Here is a 25568-nt window from a genome sequence, read left to right as displayed (position 1 = left end):
ACTCTGTCACCCAGGCTGGAGTGCAGTGGCGCGATCTCGGCTCACTGCAAGCTCTGCCTCCCGGGTTCATGCCATTTTCCTGTCTCAGCGTCTGGAATAGCTGGGACTACAGGCGCCCGCCACCATGCCCGGCTAATTTTTTGTATTTTTAGTAGAGACGGGGTTTCACTGTGTTAGCCAGGATGGTATCGATCTCCTGACCTCGTGATCCGCCCGCTTCGGCCTCCCATAGTGCTGGGATTATAGGCGTGAGCCAGCACACCTGGCCAAAAAATCCCATTACTCTTTATCTGTAGACATATTACTATTTGGTATTCGTACCAGTAGAGAAATAGAAGACTACTGAATGAGATTCTTTTTTTTTTTTTTTTTAACTGTAGGTTTTTTCTCCTTTGCCTTTTGTACCTCTTCCTTACAGACTAGATCTGCAATGTACAATACAGTTGCCACTAGCTATATGTGGCTGTTAAGCACTTGAAATATGACTAGTCCAAATTGAGATGTGCTGTAAGTGGATTTTGAAGACATAGTACAATAAAAATAATGTAAAATATCAATAATTTCTTATATTGATAACGTTGAAATGGTAATATTTTGGACATATTGTGTTAAAATAATTACTATTAATTTCACCTGTTTCTTTTGATTTTTTTCAATTGGTTACTAGAAATTTTTTGTTTTATTATTATATTTATTTATGTATTTTGAGAGGGAGTCTTACTCTCTTGCCCAGGGTGGAGTGCAGTGGTGTGATCTTGGCTCACTGCAACCTCCACCTCCCGGGTTCAAATGATTCTCTTGCCTCAGCCTCCTGAGTAGCTGGGATTACAGGCATGCACCACCACACCCAGCTAATTTTTGTATTTTTAGTAGAGATGGGGTTTTGTCATGTTGACCAGGCTGGTCTCGAACTCCTAATCTCCAGTGATCAACCCATCTCAGCCTCCCAAAATGCCGGGATTACAGGTGTGAGCCAACATGCCTGGTGTTTTTTTTTGTTTTGTTTTGTTTTTTTGAGATGGCATCTCGCTCTGTCACCCAGACTGGAGTGCAGTGGCGCGATCTCAGCTCACTACAACCTCCACCTGCTCAGTTCAAGCAATTCTCCTGCCTCAGCCTCCCGAGTAGCTGGTACTACAGGCACACGCCACCATGCCTGGCTAGTTTTTTGTATTTTTAGTAGAGACAGGGTTTCACCATGCTGGCCAGGCTGGTGTCAAATTCCTGACCTTGTGATCCTCCCACTTGGCCTCCCAAAGTGCTGGGACCACAGGTGTGAGCCACCATGCCCGACCCCTATTTTATTTATTTATTTATTTTTTGAGACTGAGTCTTGCTCTGTCGCTCAGGCTGGAGTGCAGTGGTGCAGTGTTGGCTCAAGTGATCCTCCTTCCTTGACGTCCCAAAGTCCTGGGATTATAGGTGTGAACCAATTTGCCTGGCCAGAATTTTTTTTTTTTTTTTGAGATGGAGTCTCACTCTGTCACCAGGCTGGAGTGCAGTGGCGTGATCTCAGCTCACTGTGACCTCCGTCTCCTGGGTCCAAGCGATTCTCCTGCCTCAGCCTCGCGAGTAGCTGGGACTACAGGCACATGCCACCATGCACAGCTGACTTTTGTATTTTCAGTAGAGACGGGGTTTCACCATGTTGGCTAGGATGGTCTCAATCTCTTGACCTGGTGATCCGCCCACCTCAGCCTCCCAAAGTGCTGGGATTACAGGCGTGAGCCACTGCACCCAGCTCAGTAAATTTTTAATTACATATGTGGCTTGCGCTTGTGACTCATTATATTTCTCATCATTAGTGCTGGATCAGAAGTTCATGACTTCACCATTCTCTAAAACAATTAATTACCATATTTGAGGTTGAGAACCTAGTACTTGGTTTTTTGTGGTTTTTGTTTTTTGAGACACGGTCTTGCTTTGTTGCCCAGGCTGGAGTGCAGTGGCCCGATCTCAGCTGACTGCAGCCACTGCCTCTTGGGTTTAACCGATTCACCTGCCTCAGCCTCCTGAGTAGCTGGGATCACAGGAGCGTGCCACCATGCCTGGCTAATTTTTTATATTTTTGATAAAGAAATATTAAAAAAATGTTTTTTATATTTCACCTTGTTGGCCAGGCTGATCACAAACTCCTGACCTCAAGTGATCCACCTGCCTTGGCCTCTCCAAGTTCTGGGATTTCAGGTGTGAGTCACCGTGCCCAGCCTGAACCTTGCTTTTCTAAGTCTCTTTTTTTCTACCTCTAAAAGAAAGGTATTAATTAGATCCATGATTATCTTAGGGGCAAAAGGGTTTTTTTTTTTTTGAGATGGAGTCTTACTCTGTCGCCCAGGCTGGAGTGCAATGGCCCGATCTCGGCTCACTGTAACCTCCACCTCCCAGTTGAACTCCTGACCTCCAGTGATCCACCCACCTCAGCCTCCCAAAGCACTAGGATTACAGGCGTGAGCCACCGCACCCGGCCAAAGATATATATATATATATTTTGAGACGGAGTCTAGCTCTTTCGCCCAGGCTGGAGTGCAGTGGTGTGATCTTGGCTCACTGCAAGCTCTGCCTCCCGGGTTCATGCCATTCTCCTGCTTCAGCCTCCCAAGTAGCTGGGACTATAGGCGCCCACCGCCATACCCGGCTAATTTTTTGTATTTTTAGTAGAGACAGGGTTTCACTGCGTTAGCTAGCATGGTCTCCATCTCCTGATCTCGTGATCCACCCGCCTAGGCCTTCCAAAGTGCTAGGATTACAGGCGTGAGCCACCATGCCCGGGCACCAAAGATTTTTTTAAGATAATATTTTTAGTAGTTTTTTTAATTCAGGGAAAGTACAAAGAAGAAAACCCAAAATGACCCGTAATCTTACTCTATATATCTATTTTACATATTTTTAAATATAAAAGTAATCATGTTTATGTTTAGAAAATCCAAATAGTATAGATTAGTAAAAATAAAAAGTGAGGGATCTACTGCCTAATAGTGATTATTGTTAGAAATCTGCTTTGTTTTTGTTTTTTTCGCTCTCTCTCTTTTTTTTTTTTTTTTTTTTGAGAAGAGTCTAGCTCTGTCACCCACACTGGAGTACAGTGGCACAATCTTGGCTCATTGCAACCTCTGCCTCCCGGATTCAAGTGATTCTCATGCCTCAGCCTCCCAAGTAGCTGGGATTACAGGCTTACACCACCATGCCCAGCTAATTTTTGTATTGTTAGTAGAGACAAGGTTTTGCTATGTTGGCCAGGGCCTCAAGTGATCCACCCGCCTCGGCCTCCCAAAGATTATAGGCAGGAGCCACCGTGCCTGGCCTTGTTTTTGTTTTTTAATCTTCCTGGCAGTGCTGATGTGTCTCATGGTTCCTTAAAAGTTCCTCTGGTGCCACACTTCTAGGATTGTTTCCTTTCTTCAAAGAGAACACATTTTTAAAAATTCAAGTTGTTTTTATTTTATCCTTCCCCAAGAATATAGATTATTTACATCATACAAGTTAACAAACACCAGATTGTAAGTTATAGCTGCCATGTGCATTACACCATTACAGTAAATGGGATTATAAGTACTAAACCAGACAATACAATGCAATGTTTATCCTCAACCCAACTGAGTCTCTCACCCTATAATTACAGAAGCTCTGCCAGTTAGGTCTCACTGGACTGCAGCATCCTGAAACCTGGTGGGTTAATAGCTTGAGCTCTAGAGCCAAACTCCTTCAAATCTCACTTCCGAGCTTTTGACCATGGGCAAGTTACATTACTTAGCCCCTCTAAGTCTCATTTTTTCGATTTGTAAATCATAGATAATACTGAATTCATTGGGTAGCCATGGGGGCCAATTAGACAGTATACGTAAAGCAGCCACCACAGTGCATCACATAAATGCAACTGCTCAATAAATGCCAGTTAGCCTCTTTATTATTGAGGTCACCTTGGAATTTAATCTTAGCTCCAGTCTTGTATCTACCTCTGGAATTTGCACCTCTTTAGAATATAATGATCCTAGGTGCTAAGGTAATTAGCACCTCCTAGAATGTTTAAGCCCAAAAGGACTTAGGTTATCTGTCTAGTACGGGCTTTTCAAGCCCTGTTTTTTGAGGTATCAGGAGTCCTGTCAGGGACTAACAGATCTCTGATCCACCCTCATCTGCCAAGGCCAGCAGCTCCAGTTCCTTTTTCTGTCTGTTTTACACAGTAGCATGCCATGTAAGATTTTATCTGCCAAAGACATTTGACTCCTTCAGAAAAGAAAAAACATTACTGACTTAGAACAATGTGTTTTTTTTTTTTTTTTTCTGAGACAGAGTCTCACTCTGTCACCCAGGCTGGAGTGCAGTGGTGCAATCTCGGCTCACTGCAGCCTTTGCCTGCCGGGTTCAAGCGATTCTCCTGCCTCAGCCTCCCGAGTAGCTGGGACTACAGGCACCCGCCACCACGCCCAGCTAATTTTTTTGTATTTTTAATAGAGATAGGGTTTCACTGTGTTAGCCAGGATGGTCTCGATCTCCTGACCTCGTGATCCGCCTGCCTCAGCCTCCCAAAGTGCTGGGATTACAGGTGTGAGCCACTGCACTTGGCCCTTTTTTTTTTTTTTTTTTTGAGACAGAGTTTCACTCTTGTCACCCAGGCTAGAGTGCAATGGCGTGATCTTGGCTCACTGCAACCTCCGCCTCCCGAGTTCAAGCAATTCTCCTGCCTCAGCCTCCCGAGTGGCTGGGATTACAGGTGCCTGCCACCGCACCTGGCTAATTTTTGTATTTTTAGTAGAGATGGGGTTTCACCATGTTGGCCAGGCTGGTCTCGAACTCCTGACCTCAGGTGATCCGCCTGTCTTGGCCTCCCAAAGTGCTAGGATTACAGGTGTGAGCCACTGCACCTGGCCACAGTATGTCCTTTATAGACAGGCAGATAGGCCCTACATATCTTGCACAATGTTATATGATGAGTTTATGGCAGAGCTAAGGTTATGTCTTTTTGTTTGTTCGTTTGTTTGTTTTAAGATGGAGTCTCGCTCTGTTGCCCAGGCTGGAGTGCAGGGCATGATCTCGGCTCACTGCAAGCTCTGCCTCCCGGGTTCATGCCATTCTCCTGCCTCAGCGTCCTGAGTAGCTGGGACTACAGGCACCCGCCACCATGCCTGGCTAATTTTTTGTATTTTTAGTAGAGACGGGGTTTCACCATGTTAGCCAGGATGGTCTCGATCTCCTGACCTTATGATCTGCCCGCCTCGACCTCCCAGAGTGCTGGGATTACAGGCGTGAGCCACTGCGCCCAGCCAAGGTTATGTCTTAATTCTCAGAACATACATTAAGTTTAAATACCAGTGAAGTCATTTTCTATACATGGCTTTTGGAAGCTGATTAGTATTTCACTGGTGTTAGCTTCAAAATTGCCCTTGAGAGTTTTCCCTTGTGATAACGTATCAGATTTCTGTTTCTTTGACAGAGACTGCACATATCTCATGCTGCATAACCCTGAAGTACCTATTATAGTTTTGGTCTTTTAATTTAGCTTTTGAGTTTTAGATTCTGTCCATTTTTGCCCCTAAAACATCTGTAGAATCAGCTATTGATTTCTATTCCACAGTCATTATCCTAGGTTCGTTTTTATCACTTCTTTCCTGCATATTTATGATTATACAAACTTCTTTTGGTCTCCCTACCTCATTTGTCTTTTCAGTCGGTTCCCCGCTATTACTGTAGTTCTCTTTCTAAAACGCAGATAGCCAGGCATGGTGGCACGTGGCTGTAGTCTCAGCCGTTCGGGAGGCTGAGACACAAGAATTGCTTCAACCTGTGAGGCGGAGGTTACAGTGACCTGAGATTGCACCACTGCACTCCAGTGTGGGCAACAGAACGAGACCCTGTCTCGAAAAAAATTAATTAACTAATTAAAATAAAACACAGAGGTGATCTTGGCTTGTCCCTTACTTAAAATTTTTTAATACCTTCCTTTGGCTTTCATTGTCTAGGCTTGCTGTCAGGGTAGTATTTATTGCTTTTCACAAACTTGGTCCTAAACTTTCATTTTCATGAAACTCATTCTATTATGTAAACATAATACTCTCATGTTGTTTCCGCTTCTTCTAGATACACTCCAAACCTTTGACCATACTATTCCTTCTGCCTGGACAGCACTCCCCAGTCCTCTTCTTCAGTCGTCAGATTTCACCCCAGACAGCTTGCCCTAACCTACATCTCCCTACTTTTGCATTTTGCCCTGTTAGATCTTTTCATAGACTCCTGTGATAGCAATTATTATATTCTATTATAATCATTCATTAATAGCACAGTTTTACTAGCTAGACTGAGAGCCCTACAAAGGCAGGAACAGTATTTTATTTATCATTTTAGAAAGTAGGTATTTAGCCAATCATTTATTAAAATTTATTATTTTAGAATATTGTGATAGGAATTGGTAGGGAGTTATGATGGAGGGATAGGTATAAAGGGTAGTTAATTGGAGATAGAGTAAGAAGGTAGTAGATGCAAAGCAGGTTCCAAATAGAAAAAAAAAAAAAACATTTATTTGGGAATTGAGAAGGTAAATGTTAGCCTAGATTGGAGATAAAGAGCTTTGCAAGGAAACATTTCCAATAAAAGGGGAGGGAATCCTATCACACCCAAATACTCTGCATTGAGATAAAAGCCAGAATGGCTTTTTGACTTTGTCTCCCTGACCTTTTATTTTTCCAACTACTGTATACTGTAGGTCATTGCTATTTTTATAGTTTTCTTTCCAGAGGTTCCTTTTGTTAGTTGGGTGTTTGTATAGGTATTCATCCTACTGTACTTTGTGAGAATGCCTTTAAGAGAGGTCTGTTTTGAGTAATTAGATACTAGTGGAAATAATTCTGTTGGACACTGCCCTTACTTATAATTCTCATAGCATGCCAAATGCTAGTGACTTCAGCTGGCTTAGAAATAAAAAACCTTGCTGTTGTCACCTATGTCCCCACCCCACAGGCGCACATTCAGAGACCTCAGTAGTTCTCCCTAAACTGAATTTTCTGACCCTTATTTTACTACCCTAAGTTCTTAAAGTCTCCTCTATAGACATTAAGAATGGGAGCAAAAACAAGTACATTTTTGGAAAAAATATCCAATACTTATCATTGGTTAGGAATTCAACATTGTTTCATTGGCTTAACTAAATTAGATGCCAAATTCTTGGTATATGTTTCATACCAGAATCGAAGCTTCTAATAAATTGGCCTAGGAGGAAGCAATAGAATAACAGAAAAGATTCAGATATGAGTCTCTCTGGAGTTATTTGCTGCCACTACCTAGTCTGAAGGTGTGAGCAGCTGGGCTTGGTTTGGCAGATGTGGAAAGGTAGTAAGCACTTTCATTTCATAGTGCTCTTAGAAAGGAGGGGAAGAGAATAGGAAGAAGAGTCCATTTCTCTTAATTTGGAGTCTTTCGTCAATTGAAATCTGCCTTTACAAATCATATAAAGCCTCATGCCAATTCTACTAAAATAAAACTCTACACTTGTATATGTATTCAGAAAACACTGGGCTGGGCACGGTGGCCCACACTTGTAATCCAAACACTTTGGGAGGCTGAGGCAGGAGGATTGCTTGAGGCCAGGAGTTCAAGACCAGCCTAGACAGCATGACAAGACTCCATCTCTACAATTTTTTTTAAAAAAACAAGCTGAGTGTGATGGTACACACCTGTTGTCCTAACTACATGGGAGGCTGAGGCAAGAGGATCACTTGAGCCCAGGAGTTGGAGGGTGCAGTGAGCTGTGATTGTGCCCTGTACTATAGCCTGAGTGACAGAGTGAGACCCCGTCTCTAAAATAAATAAAAATAAAAAATACTGAATGGAAATAGACCAAGAAGTTAACAATGATTTTCCCTGGATAGTGGAATTATAACACACTTGAGCTTTTTTTTTTCTTTTTTATTTTCTTTTTCTTTTTTTTTTTTGAGACAGGGCCTCATTTGTTACCCAGGCTGCATGGCAGTGGCACAATCTTGGCTCACTGCAGCCTCAACCTCCTGGGTTCAAGCAGTCCTCCTGCTTGATGACAGGCTGGGATGACAGGCACGCACCACCATGCCCAGCTAATTTTTATATTTTTTTTGTAGAGATGGGGTTTTCCCATGTTGCCCAGGCTGGTCTCCAACTCCTGGGCTACAGTGATCCACCTGCCTCAATCTCTCAAAAGTGCTGGGATTACAGACGTGAGCTACTGTGCCTGAAAGAACTTTTTGTTCTTCACTATGGTATCCAGACTCCTCCAGAGTACATGTGTTGCTGTTACAATACATGAAAAAAAAAAATGAAGTTATTAAAATAATAGTTGATTTTTAAAGGATTCATAGAGGCTCTTCTGTTTTCATGAGCAATAAACAGAAACTGATCTTTTTGAGACAGGATCTCATTCTGATGCCCAAGCTGGAGTGCAGTGGGGCGATCATAGCTTACTGCAGCCTTGACCACCCAGGCTCAGGTGATCTTCCCACCTCAGCCTCCCAAGTAGCTGGGACCACAAGTACACACCACCACACTAAGCTAGTTTTTTATCTTTTGCAGAGATGGGGGTCCCCACATGTTTCCCATGCTGGTCTCAAACTCCTGGGCTCAAGCCGTCCTCCCACCTTGGCCTCCTAAAGTGTTGGAATTATAGGCATGAACCGCTGCATTTGGCCTAAGAAATTTTTTGTTCTAATAATATTTCGTTTCCATTTCTTATAGTTTTATTAAGATATATTTCACACACTAGCTGGGCACAGTAGTACATACCTGTAGTCCCAGCTATTCAGGAAGCTGAGACGGAGGATTCTTTGAACCCAAGAACTTGAGTCTAGTGTGGACAACATAGCAAGACTCCAGTCTCTTAAAACGAAACAAGAAAAAGATACATTTTACATACTTTTTTTTTTTTAATTTTTGAGACAGGGTCTTACTTTGTCACTGTAATTTTTTCTATTTTATTTCTGTATTACTTTTTTGTTTATTAAGACAGGTGTCGGCTGGGCGCGGTGGCCCACACCTGTAATCCCTGCACTTTGGGAGGCTGAGGCAGGCAGATCACAAGGTCAGGAGTTCAAGACCATCCTGGCTAACACGGTGAAACCCCGTCTCTACTAAAAACACACAAAAAATTTAGCCCAGCGTGGTGGCGGGTGCCTGTAGTCCCAGCTACTCGGGAGGCTGAGGCAGGAAAATGGTGTGAACCTGGGAGGCGGAGCTTGCAGTGAGCCGAGATCGCACCATTGCACTCCAGCCTGGGGAACACAGTGAGACTCAGTCTCAAAAAAAAAAAAAAAGAAAAAAGAAAAAGACAGGTGTCTCACTCTATCACCCAGGATGCATTGCAGTGGCACAAACACAGCTCGCTGCAGCCTAACCTCCTGGACTCGAGCAATTCTCTCACCTCAGTCCTCTGAGTAGCTGGAACTACAGGCAGGTGCTACCATGCACAGCTGATGTTTTTGCATTTTTTGTAGAAACAGGGTTTCGCCATTTGCCCAGGCTAGTCTCGAACTCCTGATCTCAAATGATCCCCTTTCCTCGGCCTCCAAAAGCGCTGGGATTATAGGCTTGAGACACTGTGCCCAGCCTACATACTGTTTATTTATTTATTTATTTGTTTGTTTGTTTGTTTGTTTAAAATGGAGTTTTGCTCTTATTGCCCAGGCTGGAGTGCAATGGCACGATCTTGGCTCACTGCAACCTCTGCCTCCTGGGTTCAAGTGATTCTCCTGCCTCAGCCTCCCGGGTAGCTGGGATTACAGGCATTCGCCACCACACCTGGCTAATTTTTTTTTTTTTTTTTGAGATGGAGTCTTGCTCTGTTTCCCAGGCTGGAGTGCAGTGGCATGATCTTGGCTCACTGCTTCTTCCGCCTCCCGGGTTCAAGCAATTCTCCTGCCGCAGCCTCCCTAGTAGCTGGAATTACAAGCACACGCCACAACGCCTGGCTAATTTTTATAATTTTTAGTAGAGACAGGGTTTCGCTATGTTGGCCAGGCTGGTCTCGAACTCCTGACCTCAGGTGGATCTGCCCACCTCGGCCTCCCAGAGTGCTGGGATTACAGTCATGAGCCACTGCACCCAGCCCTAATTTTGTATTTTTAGTAGAGATGGAGTTTCACTGTGTTTGTCAGGCTGGTCTCAAACTCGACCTCAGGTGATCCACCCATTGTGCCCGGCACAGCCTGCACACTTTATTTTTTTTATTTTTTATTTTATTTTTTTTTTTGAGACGGAGTCTCGCTCTGTCGCCCAGGCTGGAGTGCAGTGGTGCGATCTCGGCTCACTGCAAGCTCCGCCTCCCGGGTTCACAATCATTCTCCTGCCTCAGCCTCTCCGAGTAGCTGGGACTACAGGCGCCCGCCACCACGCCCGGCTAATTTTTTGTATTTTTAGTAGAGACGGGGTTTCACCGTGGTCTCGATCTCCTGACCTCGTGATCCGCCCGCCTCGGCCTCCCAAAGTGCTGGGATTACAAGTGTGAGCCACCGCGCCCTGCCTAGCCTGCAGACTTTAAATTTACCCATTTAGAGTGTACAACTGAGTGGTTTTTAGTAAATTCAAAAAATTGAACAATTATCACAATCTTAATTTTAGAACTTTAAAAATACCCCTGAAAAGAAAAATTTCTTGTAATTCTGTTCATATATTTTAGTGGTATGAATCCTTTTATAAATCTTGTGACATTTTCAGGGTGAACCTAGCACTGTGAGTTATGAAGGCATATAAGACACAGTTCTTGACTTCAAGTAGCTGATAGACTAATAGGGAAGAAAAGGAAATATAAATGTCTTTACAACAAGACAGTTTGTTTTTTTTTTTTTTTTTTTTTTTTGAGACGGAGTCTCGCTCTGTCACCCAGGCTGGAGTGCAGTGGCGCAATCTCTGCTCACTGCAAGCTCCGCCTCCTGGGTTCACGCCATTCTCCTGCCTCAGCCTCTCCGAGTAGCTGGGACTACAGGCGCCCGCCACCACGCCTGGCTAATTTTTTTTTGTATTTTTAGTAGAGACGGGGTTTCACCATGGTCTCGATCTCCTGACCTCGTGATCCGCCCGCCTCGGCCTCCCAAAGTGCTGGGATTACAAGCGTGAGCCACCGCGCCCGGCCTCACAACAAGACAGTTGATTCAAGTTTCACACCAGTGATATAAGCTAAATATCACAGGTTTGCTGAGGAAGTGAAGAATCATCTGTGTTTGGAATGATGAGAACAAGCCTCATGGAAGTAGGGAGATGGAATTTTCTAGGCAGGAAAGATGTGGAATTGTATTATTCTTTGTATAGGCACTTTTCAGTCTATAATAAACATCTTCCTTTTGCCCACTGGGAATTATGTGTACTTTTTTTTTTTTTTTTGAGTCAGATTCTCGCTCTGTCTCCAGGCTGGAGTTCAGTGGCATGATCTCGGCTCTCTGTAACCTCCACCTCCCAGGTTCAAGTGATTCTCCTGCCTCAGCCTCCCTAGTAGCTGGGACTATAGGCACAATCACCACCATGCCCAGCTAATTTTTGTATTTTTAGTAGAGATGGGGTTTCACCATGTTAGCCAGGATGGTCTCGATCGCTTGACCTCGTGACCCTTGGCCTCACAAAGTTCTGGGATTACACGTGTGAGCCACTGCACCTGGCCTATGCATACTTTGATACAAATATATTATCAACAGATCTACCTTTGTTCAGAAAATTATGGTCTGCAACATTTAATGAACATACCACAATATGGGGATGACAAAATAAATAGCTTGTAATTTAACAATTACACTGAGATCTCTGCTGCTTGTTTTTTAGTTGATTTATATTACAAGGAAAAGTCAAAGTCTTTCTATATTCTTGTCATCTAATGCAGGGTACTTCTCAATTCCCCCACCATTATTCTAGTCTCTGTAACTCCTCCTTTCTCTGCCTTTACCATTCTGGGATGTGTGTAATTGTAGTAGGTCATTACCCAGAATTATATGCCATGTGTGACAGTCTGCAGAGATAGGATGTTGCAACACTGTCACCACATGGCCCACAGAGTAGAAAGTCGTTCTTCAATTTTTATGGTACCTTAATTTCTATTTTAAAAAACCTTTAAAAATCAGTATTTGGATTTTTATGTCATTACATCCCAGAAAAATGATCTTCTAGTGAATATAAGTACAGAGTAGTATCATATGGATTGTAATGTTTCCTACAGGTGACTGAAATGAGCTAATTCCCCCCTTTCTCATTGCTTTTGAAATTGAAAACACTTTTGACATTGTTTTTAGGACATAGGTTCTAAAAAAAAGCAGGTAGACGGATCACTTGAGTATATCAAGGAATACCTGCATCCAATGAAGATGCTACTTAGGTTGTTTTTCTAGAGTAGGAATAGATCTGTGAGCTCCAGCTGTGTATTTCTGTGACTGTCCTTTTGACTACTGTACTTTCAGAGTCACTGACTTCAACCATGCAATGGAATTAACCTGACCGACTCAGGGTGAAAGAGTCCTAATAAAGTGATGACCTGAGATTGGAAACCCACATAACAGTTTTGTCTTTTTAATTCTGAAAATCATAATTTATCTATTTTATTTCTGTATTATTGATTGATTGATTGAGACAGGTCTCACTCTGTCACCCAGGCTGGAGTGTGGTGGTGCAATCATAGCTCACTGCAGCCTTGACCTCCCCGGGCTCAGGTGATCCTCCCACCTCAGCTTCCCAAGTACCTGGGAACCACAGATGCACCACTACACCTGGCTAACTTTGTAGTATTTTTTTGTATAGAGACAGGGTTTTGCCATGTTGCCCAGGCTGGTCTTGAACTCCTGGGCTCAAATGATCCGCCTACCTCTGCCTCCCCATGTGCTAAGATTACTGGCATGAGCCTCTGTGCCTGGCTTAAGTAATTTAAGTAATACTATTTGTTTTATTTAGATTGTTTTACAAGGACATGCTACAAGAGTAACTGCTAAATCTCAACAGAGTGGAGAGAAGGCATTTCGATGTGAATATGATGGATGTGGAAAATTATATACAACAGCTCATCATCTCAAGGTATATATAAAAGAAATGTTCTATCTAGTTATGAGAATACCTAGGATATTAAATACGAAGATCATATTTTTGTGTAATTCAAATGCCACTGTTTTCTCCCAGTTATCAAGATACTGGCACTTGGTCACACTCATACACAGACATGTAAAAACCTATGCAGACTTTAGAGACTGTTAATTTTTTGAGGGCTTGGACTGTGCTTTTTTCATCTCTGTATTCCTAATGTCCAGGATACTACCTGGCACTTGGTAGATACTCTACATATTTGAATATATGTTGTCAAGTATGAAATCCATATAATTATATGAGAGATATGTGTGTAATCACACATCTCTGTTAATTCACTGAAATCTAGCAAAGGTTGGTGTTAATTTGGCTTTTAAATATTTGGGCTAAGGCTGGGCGCGGTGGCTCACGCCTGTAATCCCAGTACTTTGGGAGGCCGAGGTGGGTGGATCACCTAAGGTCAGGAGTTCAAGAACAGCTTGACCAACATGGTGAAACCCTGTCTACTAAAAATACAAAATCAGCTGGGCGTGGTGGCAGGCGCCTGTAATCCCAGCTGCTCGGGAGGCTGAGACAGGAGAATTGCTTGAACCCGGGAGGCGGAGGTTGTAGTGAACCAAGATTGCACCACTGCACTCCAGCCTGGGAAACAGAGCGAAACTCCATCTCAAAAATAAATAAATAAATAAATAAATAAATAAATAAATAAATAAATAAATAAATAAATAAATAAATATTTGGGCTAAGTATTTTTATTTCACTTGCTGCTATACATAACAGAACATACCATGACTCAATAATAGCTAAGATTTGTTAAAGAACTTTCAGTGTGTCACGAAGTGTGCACTTAGCATATCTGGAGTAGTGGCCCTGGGGCCCATCTTCACTATTTATCAGTAACCCTTGGCATGTTAGTTGACCTCTTAGTACCTCATTTTCTCATCTATAAAATTGGATCCTAAGAGTTATCTCCCTCTCAGAGTGGTTGTAAAAATTAAATAAGTTAATACCATACACGTAAAGTACTAAAAAGAGTGGCCTGATGTGGTAAATGTTCAGTAAATGTTAGCCATTGTCATTGTTACTCATTTGTCATGGCAACCCTCTATGGTAGATACTATTGTGTCCCCACTTTTCAGAGAGGCCTTTGAGGCTTAGAGAAGGCAAGTGCCCATGGCCACACCACTAGGCAGTGGTGGATCCTTGCCTCAGATCCAGGCCCCTCTAGCAGCAGCCTCCACACTCTTAACCTTACGTTGTGTAGTTTCTACCAGCCCCCTGCTTCTAGTTTCTCATCATGTGTATGTTTCATGCAAACACCTTTGACCACTCAAGAAAGCTCAGACCTCAAACGTTCCTTTTCCCTACTTAAAATGTCAGTAACTACCTCTTAATATTTAACATTTAGGTCTGTATTGAGAACTATTGGGCTATCGTTTTTGTGAAGTTACCTTTTTTATAAGAAAAAAGCATACAACAAAATCATTTAGCAGTGTGGGAAGAAGTAGGTCTGTGTTGCAACCATCTTCCTGAGGAATACGAAAAGGAAATAGAATCATGCCTGCATTTTAATCACAGGTCCATGAGAGGTCACACACAGGAGATCGGCCTTATCAGTGTGAGCATGCAGGCTGTGGGAAGGCATTTGCAACAGGTAAAAGTATGAATTTTGTTTTTTTCTTGGTTCCAATTAGGGGTCAGGTAGAGACAGGCTAGTGGAAGGAACTGACCCCTTGGCTGTGTCTGAATCTGCAGAAGCACATGATTAGTTTTTCAGTCTCTCTCATAACTGCCTTTCATCCTGCTTGCTCTAGACCCCTCTCTGTTCTTTTCTCCACTGACCTGTCTCTGCCTGCTGTGTTTTCTTTTTCTTTTTTTTCTTTCTTTTTTTTTTTTTTTTTTTGAGACAGTTTCACTCTATCACTCAGGTTTGGGTCCAGTGGCAGGATCTCAGCTCACTGCAACCTCCACCTCCCAGGTTCAAGCAATTCTAGTGCCTCAGCCTCCCGAGTAGCTGGGTTTACAGGTGTTCGCCACCATGCCCGGCTCATATTTTGTATTTTTAGTAGAGATGAGGTTTCGCTATGTTGGCCAGGCTGGTCTCAAACTCCTGGTCTCAAGTAATCCGTCCGCCTCAGCCTCCCAAAGTGCTGGGATTACAGGCGTGAGCCACTGCACCTGGCCTGCCTGCTGTGTTTGATACTTTTCACTCCTCCACATTCTGTTTATTTTAGCGCGAAAATAAAAGCCAAGCTTTAAAGGCTGTCATAGACTGTAACATCAGGACAGGCCTTAGCAATGGGATGAGGCCTTTGCATCCAGCAGGGCTGGGACTGGCACCAGGCCTGCTGACTTCCATTCTTCATTCCATGTCTTGATTCCACTTTGAGCTTTTGGGGTATGAGAACAGCTGATAAAACTGAGGCACTTTAGAAAAGAAACACACAACCTCTTTTAGACAGAAATGAAACTATTGAATTTTCAGCATGGCAGTCCTGAGCTATGATACTTTTGTACATTTTTTTGTTTGTTTTTGAGACGGAATCTCACTCTGTCGCCCAGCCTGGAGTGCAGTGGCGTGATCTCGGCTCCCTGCAACCTCCGCTTCTGAGTTCAAGCGATTCTCCTGTCTCAGCCTCCTGAGTAGCTGGGACTACAGGCGTGCACCACCACACCTGGATAATTTTTTGTATTTTTAGTAGAGACGGGGTTTCACCATGTTGGCCAGGCTGGGCTCGAACTCCTGACTTCAGGTGATCCGCCCGCCTTGGCCTCCCAAAGTGCTGGGGGTGCAGGCGTGAGCCACCGTGCCCGGCCCTTTTGTACATTTTAAATAGTTATTCTGTGTATTTGCCAAATATTTTATACTTGGTATTGACTATATTTTTCAGTAGCTTAATCTCAGTGTGCATGTTTAGAGGAGTATTGTGTAATTAAATTTCTTTTGATTTTTTTCTTAAAGGTTATGGATTAAAAAGTCATGTCAGAACTCATACAGGAGAAAAGCCATATCGGTGTTCAGAAGATAATTGTACTAAATCTTTCAAAACTTCAGGAGATCTACAGAAACACATCAGAACTCATACAGGTACTAGTGGAAACAGAGTGTCGAATTCTTTTTTTTTTTTTTTTTTTTGAGTTTTTTTTTTTTTTTTTTTTTTGAGACAGAGTCTCACTGTCGCCCAGGCTGGAGTGCAGTGGCACAATCTCGGCTCACTGCAGGCTCCGCCCCCCGGGGTTCACGCCGTTCTCCTGCCTCAGCCTCCCGAGTAGCTGGGACTACAGGTGCCCGCCACCTCACCCGGCTAATTTTTTGTATTTTTAGTAGAGACGGAGTTTCACTGTGTTAGCCAGGATGGTCTCGATCTCCTGACCTCGTGATCCGCCCGCCTCTGCCTCCCAAAGTGCTGGGATTACAGGCGTAAGCCACCGCGCCCGGCCCGAATTCTTTTTTTTTTTGAGACAGTCTCTCTCTGTCACCCAGGCTGGAGTGCAGTGGTGCAATCTTGGCTCACCGCAAGCTCCGCCTCCTGGGTTCACGCCATTCTCCTGCCTCAGCCTCCCGAGTAGCTGGGACTACAGGTGCCCGCCACCACGCCCGGCTAATTTTTTGTATTTTTAGTAGAGACGGAGTTTCACTGTGTTAGCCAGGATGGTCTCAATCTCCTGACCTCGTGATCCACCCACCTTGGCTTCCCAAAGTGCTGGGATTACAGGCGTGAGCCACCACGCCCAGCCTAGGCCAAGAATTCTTAATCTGCAGGGATGGGACTTGAGGAAAGAGCCTCTGGAAGAGTTTCAGGAAGTCAATATCAAAGACTTCTCTTAAAACCCTGAAATTCCATATGACTTGCTGTTTGTGCATGTCTGCTGCTTTTCAGGGTGAGGGCCCATAGCTCTGTTAGATTCTCAGAAGGGTCCATGTCCCAGAAAAGATTAACAGTGGCCCTAGACCACGAGCTCTCTCAGGTTTTAGTTGTCTGGGCAACAAGTTTATTTAGCTAGGATTCCACATCTTATTAGTAGCCGTGCTGAGACAGAACCTAAGGCACTCACTTGTTTCTCCTGCATTAAGTAGCTGCTAAAGAAAGTGTCTGAACCCTAACAGCCCCACAGAAAGAAAGACTCACTACTTTTTGTGATCATTTCTCCTTCTCTTTAAATTTTATCTTCTTTTCCTAAATAGTACTTTATTCTTATCTCCCCGACCATCTCCTCTCCTCCTTATATTTAATTACTTGTGGAGTTGGTGTTAATAAGGTAAATATTTGCTTTGGATTAGAGCTAAAAAAAAAGTTCAGCAGCTGTTGATAAGAGATGCTATTATAAGCTGTTGACTAAATAACACAGCATTAAGATAATTTAGTTTGGGATTTTAGTATAGATGTTTTAAACATGGTGTGATAACTGTGTCCCCATGTATGGAAATATCTGAAATAGTTTAGCTAATTTCCATGTAGGATTCTTGCAGCTATTAATGTTTAACCTGCAGCTCAACTATGACCCCAAATTGGCTTTACTTTACAACACTGAGGAACAGAGCTGTAGGTCTCTACTTCCATCTCATTCATGCACTTTTTATTTATTGTATCAGAGGCGTGTATTTCCAAGCTCCCATAAATTCTACTTGAATTTGGAAATAAAACCAACTTGTTATATAAAAGCTATATCAAACCAATAATCTAGTTTTATAAATATTGATTAAAAGCATCAGACTTGTGATTTATTCCATAGTATTCATTTGTCAAACCACATGTTCATATAACAGTTTTAAAATCATGATATTTTCATTGGTATAGTGTGGGATCGAGTAAGGGGCATAGGGGCTTCTGTAACAAATACAGAAGATTACAGTGCAAAAACAAAGCAGGATGTTACAGAATCAGAGTAGTAATACAGTGAAAATTATCCTAGAACAGTTGATTCCCTATCATAGCATGTCAGAGCTGGGAAGACTTTAGAGGTCATCTAGATCCAAGAGAAAAGACTTGCCCAAGATAAACTCTTTGTTTTCCTTAGGCTGACGTAATGAATAAAACTTACTAAAGATAGGATCAAAGATTCCTGCTCCTTTTAAAATGATTTTATACTTAAGGGGAGAAATCTTTTGGAATGGTTTCCACCGATAGGAAATCATAATTTCATTTGACCAAAAGAAAAACAACAAACTAGCCAGGTGTGGTGGCATGTGCCTGTGGTCCCAGCTACCCGGTAGGCTGAGGTGTGAGGATTGCTTGAGGGCAGGAGTTTGAGGCTGCAGTGTGCAACCATCGTGCCTGTGAAGAGCCACTGCATTCCAGCCTGAGCAACATAGTGAGATTTGTCTCTTAAAAAATTTAACAAACTTAGTATATATAGATAAATATCTGTATCTGTCTACATAAAGAGAGATTTTTTTTCCCCTTCCCCAGAAGTTGTTTGCCTAATTTGAGCTCATCCTAGAAAAGGGTACATGGGAATCAAAAGCAAAGGCTACTTCTTGCTTGACAGTTTAAAGGCCTTTCTTATTCTAAGATTGTATAAAGCAAATATGAAGGAAAGAAACATAATTGGTAAAGCATATTTTTTTTTTTTTGAGACAGTGTCTCACTTCAGTGCCCAGGCTGGTGTGCAGTGGCACAGTCACAGCTCACTACAGCCTTGACTTCTCGTGCTCATGTGATCCCCCCATCTCACCCTCCTGAGTAGCTTAGCTGGGACTTACCAGTGTGCACCATCACACCCAGCTAATTTTTTGTATTTTTTTTTTGTAGAGATGGGGTTTCGCCATGTTGCCCAGGCTGGTCTTGAACTCCTGAGCTCAAGTGATCTGCCTGCCTTAGCCTCTCAAAGTGCTGGGATTACAGGCATGTGCTACTGTGCCTGGCCAGACTTTTTATAAGCTTAGATTATGAGGGTAGTAGTAGTATGTCCAGCAGGTATTTTTGACATATGTGCTAGGCACTAGATTTTCTTTTTTTTTGGTTCAATAACACAAGTATGTATTGAACACCTACTATTTCCTGACACAGTTAATATTAGGCATTATTTTGTTGAACATTAGTTAAAACACCATTTTTTTTTTTCTCTTGAGATGGAGTCTCGCTCTGTCACCGAGGGTGGAGTGCAATGGTGCAATCTCGGCTCACTGCAACCTCCACCTCTTGAGTTCAAGTGATTCTCCCGCCTCAGCCTCTCGAGTAGCTGGGATTACAGGCGCCCGGCACCACGCCCAGCTAATTTTTTGCATTTTTAATAGAGACAGGGTTTCACCATGTTGGCCAGGCTGGTCAAAACACCGTATTTTTAAAGAGCAAAAATTATTTTCCTGCAAGATATTGTAGAATAAATCAAGTAGGATACAAGCTTTTAGGGAATTCTGGGTTTGTTGTAATTTAATTCACGTTCCTGACTGTACTTTTCTTTTATATTTCTTATGTTTTTCTCTCTGCTTTTCTCAGCTCATTTTTTGCCTACCTGGATGATTCCATCCTGGAGAGCTATGTAATCAGTGATTAGTTTTGAATACCATTCCCAGTTTCTTATGTAAATTTAAGTTTGGAGTGGAAGATGCTGTTTCCCCAATGCCCCAGAAAAATGCCTGAAAGGGAAGCTCAGCACAAGAAGGCTAGAGTCTTGAGCATAATCCTAGGCAGGATTGAAGGATAAGACATTTCAATCTTCTATATGTTTTTGCACCATTTAATGTATTACCCTTTATATTTGCAGGAGAAAGGCCCTTTAAGTGTCCCTTCGAAGGCTGCGGTCGGTCCTTTACAACATCAAATATCAGAAAAGTGCACGTTAGGACACACACAGGAGAAAGACCTTATTACTGCACAGAGCCAGGATGTGGGAGGGCATTTGCCAGTGCAACAAATTATAAAAACCATGTGAGGATACACACAGGTAACAGTCTCTGATCTTTTGGTCTTTTATCTTTCAAGGCTCAGTTTAACTCCTGCCTTTTCCAGAAACCGTTTCCAACTAATCTCTTCCCTCCTTTCTATCACTTGGCATGGTGGGAAGAGATTAAGCAACTTGAAAAAGTTTCACCTTAACAGTCATACATTCATTTATTCAACAGTTATTATCTCCTGCCAGGCATCAAACATAGAAAGAGAGATAAGACATTGTCAAGGGCAGGCTACTTGGGAAGAGATAGTAGACATACAGTTGCTGCAGTGTCTCCGTTATATGGATAAGATGCTGTGGGAGCAGAGAGGGGAGCAGTCACTTCTGCAGGAATGGGAGAAGCATTTTGAGAAGGCTTTCTGAGGGAAATTCGGCATACAGACTCAATCCTGAAGTTTGCCACATGAGAGAGAAGGGTATTCCTGGCAGGGGAAATGCCATGGTGAAAGGCACAAAGGTATGAAAAAGCATGATACTCAGTGGTTCCATATGACAGGAGCATTAAGTACATGTAGAAGATTTGTACAAGGTGAGTTCTGAGAGGTAGCCAAAGGCCTTGTGTGTTGTGCTGTCATAGTTAAGGTACTTCTTAAACTGGACTTTGTGAAGCTTGTGAGGGGGAGGGGTGGTCTATGGATATATTCTTTTTTTTTTTTTTTTTTTTTTGAGAAGGAGTTTCGCTCTTGTTGCCCAGGCTGGAGTGCAATGGTGCGATCTTGGCTCACTGCAACCTCCGCCTCCCAGGTTCAAGCGATTCTCCTGCCTCAGCCTCCCTAGTAGCTGGAATTACAGGCATGTGCCACCATGCCTGGTTAATTTTGTATTTTTAGTAGAGACGGGGTTTCTCCATGTTGGTCAGGCTAGTCTCAAACTCCCGACCTCAGGTGATCTGCCCGCCTCGGCCTCCCAAAGTGCTGGGAATCCAGGTGTGAGCCACCGCGCCCGGCCATATTCTTTTTTTTTTTTTCGGTAAACTGCTTTATTGAAATATAATTCACATACTATACAATTCATCCATTTAAAGTATATGGGCTGGGTGCGGTGGCTCACGCCTGTAATCCCAGCATTTTGGGAGGCCGAGGCAAGCGGATCACAAGGTCAGGATATCGAGACCATCCTTGGCTAACATGGTGAAACCCCATGTCTACTAAAAATACAAAAAATTAGCTGGGCGTGGTGGCGGGTGCCTATAGTCCCAGCTACTCCAGAGGCTGAGGCAGGAGAACAGCATGAACCCGGGAGGCAGAGCTTGCAGTGGGCTGAGATCGTGCCACTGCACTCCAGTCTGAGCCAGAGCGAGACTCTGTCTCAAAAAAAAAAAAAAAAAGTATGTGTTTCAGTGTTTTTTAGTATATTCACAAGGTTGTGCAACCATCATCAATTTTAGAATATTTTCATTTCCCCTAAAAGAAATTCCATACTCAGAAGCAGTCCTTTCCCCACCCCACCCCCCAGCTGTAAGCAATCACGAATCTACTTTCCCTCCTATGAGTTTGCCCATTCTGGATATTTTCATATAAATGAAATCATGCAATATGTGGGGGGTTTTTGTCTGACTTCGTTCTCTTTGCATAATGGAGTGCAGTGGCATGATCTCGGCTCACTGCAAGCTCCGCCTCCTGGGTTCACACCATTCTCTTGCCTCAGCCTCCCAAGTAGCTGGGACTACAGGCGCCCGCCACCATGCCTGGCTAATTTTTTGTATTTTTTAGTAGAGACGGGGTTTCACTATGTTAGCCAGGATGGTCTCGAGCTCCTGACCTTGTGATCCACCTGCCTCGGCCTCCCGAAGTGCTGGGATTACAGACATGAGTCACCTATAATGTTTTTGAAGTTCAGCCATGTTGTAGTATCTTTTAAATTCTTTCATTTTTCAGTAACTGAATAGTATTTCATTATATGGATGTACTACATTTTGTTTATTCACCAGTTGTTTTCACTTTCTGGCTATTAAGAATAATAATAGATTACATATGTCATGTATCCCTTATATGCAATGAGCATTCGTGTACAAGTTTTTATGTGGACATGTTTTCATTTCTCTTGGATGTGTACTTAGGAGTGGACTTCCTGGGTCGTATGGTAACTCCATGCTTAACATTTTAGGAACTTCCAAACTGTTCTCCCAAGTGGCTGCACCATTTTACAGTCTTATCAGCAATGGATGAGGGTTCCAGTTTCTCCACATCCCAGCTAACTGTTGTTGTTATCTGTCTTTTTTTATTATAGCCATCTTAGTAGGTGTGAATTGGTATCTCATTCTGACTTTTGATTTGCATTTTTCTGATGGCTAATCATGTGAAGCTTTTTTTTTTTTTTGAGATGGAGTTGCGCTCTGTCTCGCCCAGGCTGGAGTGTAGTGGTGTGATCTCGGCTCACTGCAGCCTCCGCCTGCCAGGTTCAAGCAATTGATTGATCCTGTCTCAGCCTCCTGAGTAGCTGGGACTACAGGTGTGCGCCACCATGCCCAGCTAAATTTTGTATTTTTAGTAGAGACAAGGTTTCACCATGTTGGCCAGACCGGTCTCAAACTTCTGACCTCAGGTGATTCACCTGCCTCGGCCTCCTAAAGTGGTGGGATCACAGGCATGAGCCACCATGCCTGGCCTTTTTTTTTTTTTTTTTTTTTTTTTTTTGAGACAGAGTCTTGCTGTGTTAACTCAGGCTGTAGTGCAGTGGCGCAATCTCGGCCTACTGCAACCTCCGCCTCCCAGGTTCAAGCAATTCTTCTGCCTCAGCCCCCACAAGTAGCTGGGATTACAGACACCTGCCACCACACCCAGCTAATTTTTGTATTTTTAATAGAGATAGGGTTTCACCATGTTGGCTAGGCTAATCTCAAACTCCTGACCTTGTGATCCTTCCGCCTCAGCCTCCCAAAGTGCTGGGATTACAGGTGTGAGCCACCGCACCTGGCCAAAGCATCTTTTTATGTATTTATTAGCCATGTGTATATCTTCTTTGGAGAAATGTCTATTCAAATCCTTTGCCCATTTTTAAAATTGGGTTGTGTCTTTATTACTGAGTTGTATAACTTTAATTCTGGATCCAAGTCTCTTATTAGATATATGAGTTACAGATATTTTCTTCCATTCTGTGGCTGGTTTTTTATTCTCTTGATGATATTATTTGCAGTATAGAAGCTTTTAATTTTAATGCTCCATTTTGTGGATGTATTTTTGGTGGGTGAGAATGGAAAGGCAAATGTAAGAGTAAGGCAGGATATGCATTAGTTTTATGAGAAAATTTTTAATATATTGTTTTATTACTGGTATTAAGAGTAAACTTGTGTTAATTCAAAATTAAAAGACTTTTTTTCTTTTTTTCTTTTTTTTTTTTTTTTAAGATGGAGTCACGCCCTGTCACCCAGGCTGGAGTGCAATGGCACGATCTAGGCTCACTACAACCTCCACCTCCTGAGTTCAAGTGATTCTCCTGCCTCAGCCTCCCGAGTAGCTGGGACTACAGGCGCATACCACCACGCCCAGCTAATTTTTGTATTTTTAGTAGAGATGGGGTTTCACCATGTTGGCCAGGATGGTCTCCATCTCCTGATGTTGTGATCCACCCACCTTGGCCTCCCAAAGTACTAGGATTACAGGCGTGAGCCACCATGCCTGGCCCAAAGACTTTTTTTTGAGATGGAGTCTTGCTCTGTCGTTCAGGCTGGAGTGCAGTGTCGTGACCTCAGCTCACTGCAACCTCTGCCTCATGGGTTCAAATGATTCTCCTGCCTCAGCCTCCCGAGTAGCTGGGATTACAGGCGCATGTCACCACGCCCAGCTAATTTTTGTATTTTTAGTAGAGACAGGGTTTCACCATGTAGGCCCAGCTGATCTCAAACTCCTGACCTCAGGTGATCCACCCGCCTCGGCCTCCCAAAGTGCTGGGATTATAGGCGTGAGCCACCACGCCCAGCCCTGATACGCAATTTTTGTGTGCTGTACATAAACATGTACCTACGAATGAGTTCACTTACTGTTAAATAATTATGGCTGGGTGTGGTGGCTCACACCTGTAATCCCAGCACTTTGGGAGGTCAAGGCGAGCAGATCACTTGAGGTCAGGGTTTCGTGACCAGCCTGGCCAACATGGTGAAACCCTGTCTCTACCAAAAAATACAAAAATTAGGCCTGGTGGTGGGCACCTGTAGTCCCAGCTGCTCGGGAGACTGAGGCAGGATTGTTGCTTGAACCTGGGAGGTGGAGGTTGTAGTGAGTCAGGATCATGCCACTGCACTCCATCCTGGGTGACAGAAAGAGACTCTGTATCACAAAAAAAAAAAAAAGGAAAAGGTAATTCATCTTTTAAGTGCTTCTTATTAAAATATATGTGCTTAAGTGCCTTTTTGTAATATTTGGAGAAAATGGCTGGGGCTTTTTGGATGGGCTGGGAAAACATTGTTTTTCCCATTTAAATTAATGGAATATAGATAGAGCTTGGTGCGGTAGCTCATGCCTGTAATCCCAGCACTTTGGGAGGCCAAGGTGGGTGGATCACTTGAGGTCAGGAGTTCAAAACCAGCCTGGCCAACATGGCGAAACCACTTCTCTACCAAAAAATACAAAAGTTAGCTGGGTGTGGTGGCAGCTGCCTGTAATCCTAGCTACTCAGGAGGCTGAGGCAGGATAATCACTTGAATCCGGGAGGTGGAGGTTGCAGTGAGTCGAGATCACACCGTTGCACTCCAGCCTGGGTGACAGAGCGAGACTCCGTCTCAAAAAGAAAAGAAAAAAGCAATGGAATACAGACTAATTATCTGAAAGCTAGCCATTCAACACATTTTATGGGCAAATTAGCATTCAATAAGAGAGATGCCTACATTAAGTTTGGCCATACTGATGTCTTTGGAACATTTAGGTAGAGCAGTGCTCTCAAATGAGGCTGCATATTGAATGTATCTCTTTAAAATAGACTGATTGCCCAGATGCTGTCTGCAAAGATTCTGACATAATTGTACTAGGGTGAGGCCCAGGCATCAGTGTGTATTAAAAGCTCCCCAGGTCCTTTAGTAGACTGAGAATAATTGAAGTAGAGTATGCAGTTTTAAATGTTGGTCTGACCTAAGAGGTAGGTCTGGGCTGGAAGAAAAGATTGGCTAATGATCAGGTAACTGCTACAACAACTGGTCACAATATCTAGTAGAGTAAAGATTCAGACCTGTGAAATGCAGTCTTTTTTTTTTTTCTTTGCAAGGCTCGTGAGGCTATGTAACTAGCCAGTAAGGGAGCTCAAAAGCTCAATCCAAATCCATTCGCCTCTTGGCTGTGGTTTGGTGCCACCTAGTGGCAGTTTCTGCTCTAGCCTAAATATCAATTGGGCTGATTTTTCCAAGTTGAAATTGGCAGCCCTTTCTCTTGCCCTCACCACATCTCAGCAACCATCCACCAAAATAATAACATTAACCTGCCTGCTTTGAGAATGGGAACTGGGCAGAGGACAGGAAGCAATCGCCAATTACTTTATGTGTAAGACTTCTGTTACGGTACATTAGCGTGATATCTTATTTTTGGGTGAGTTTACTGTGTTTAGAACCACTGGGAAAGGTGCAGTTACCCAAGGAATGTGTCGAATGAGAATAAACCAGGACATGCATATGTATACACACTTTCATATGTACATTTTAAAAATTTGAGTTCACACCAATACCTCCAATTCCATTTCACCCC

General features: G+C 43.1%; 1 protein-coding gene across 4 annotated transcripts in view; it reads left to right on the top strand.

Annotated features, from left to right (window-relative positions):
• The window catches only part of ZNF143 (zinc finger protein 143), a 58820-nt gene that overhangs the window by 11691 nt on the left and 21561 nt on the right, over window positions 1–25568 (top strand). For all 4 annotated transcript variants that reach the window (XM_032166645.2, XM_032166644.2, XM_032166643.2 and 1 more), the window contains 4 exons: window positions 12880–12999; window positions 14584–14659; window positions 15968–16093; window positions 19714–19893. In XM_032166645.2, coding sequence (XP_032022536.1) covers window positions 12880–12999; window positions 14584–14659; window positions 15968–16093; window positions 19714–19893 — 502 coding nt within the window. The remainder of the gene's footprint in view (window positions 1–12879; window positions 13000–14583; window positions 14660–15967; window positions 16094–19713; window positions 19894–25568) is intronic.

This window comes from Hylobates moloch, unplaced genomic scaffold, assembly GCF_009828535.3.
Source record: "Hylobates moloch isolate HMO894 unplaced genomic scaffold, HMol_V3 SCAFFOLD_11, whole genome shotgun sequence".
NCBI lineage: Eukaryota > Metazoa > Chordata > Mammalia > Primates > Hylobatidae > Hylobates > Hylobates moloch.
Note: the sequence above shows the minus strand (reverse complement) of the source record. Positions and strands in the feature narration are given on the sequence as shown.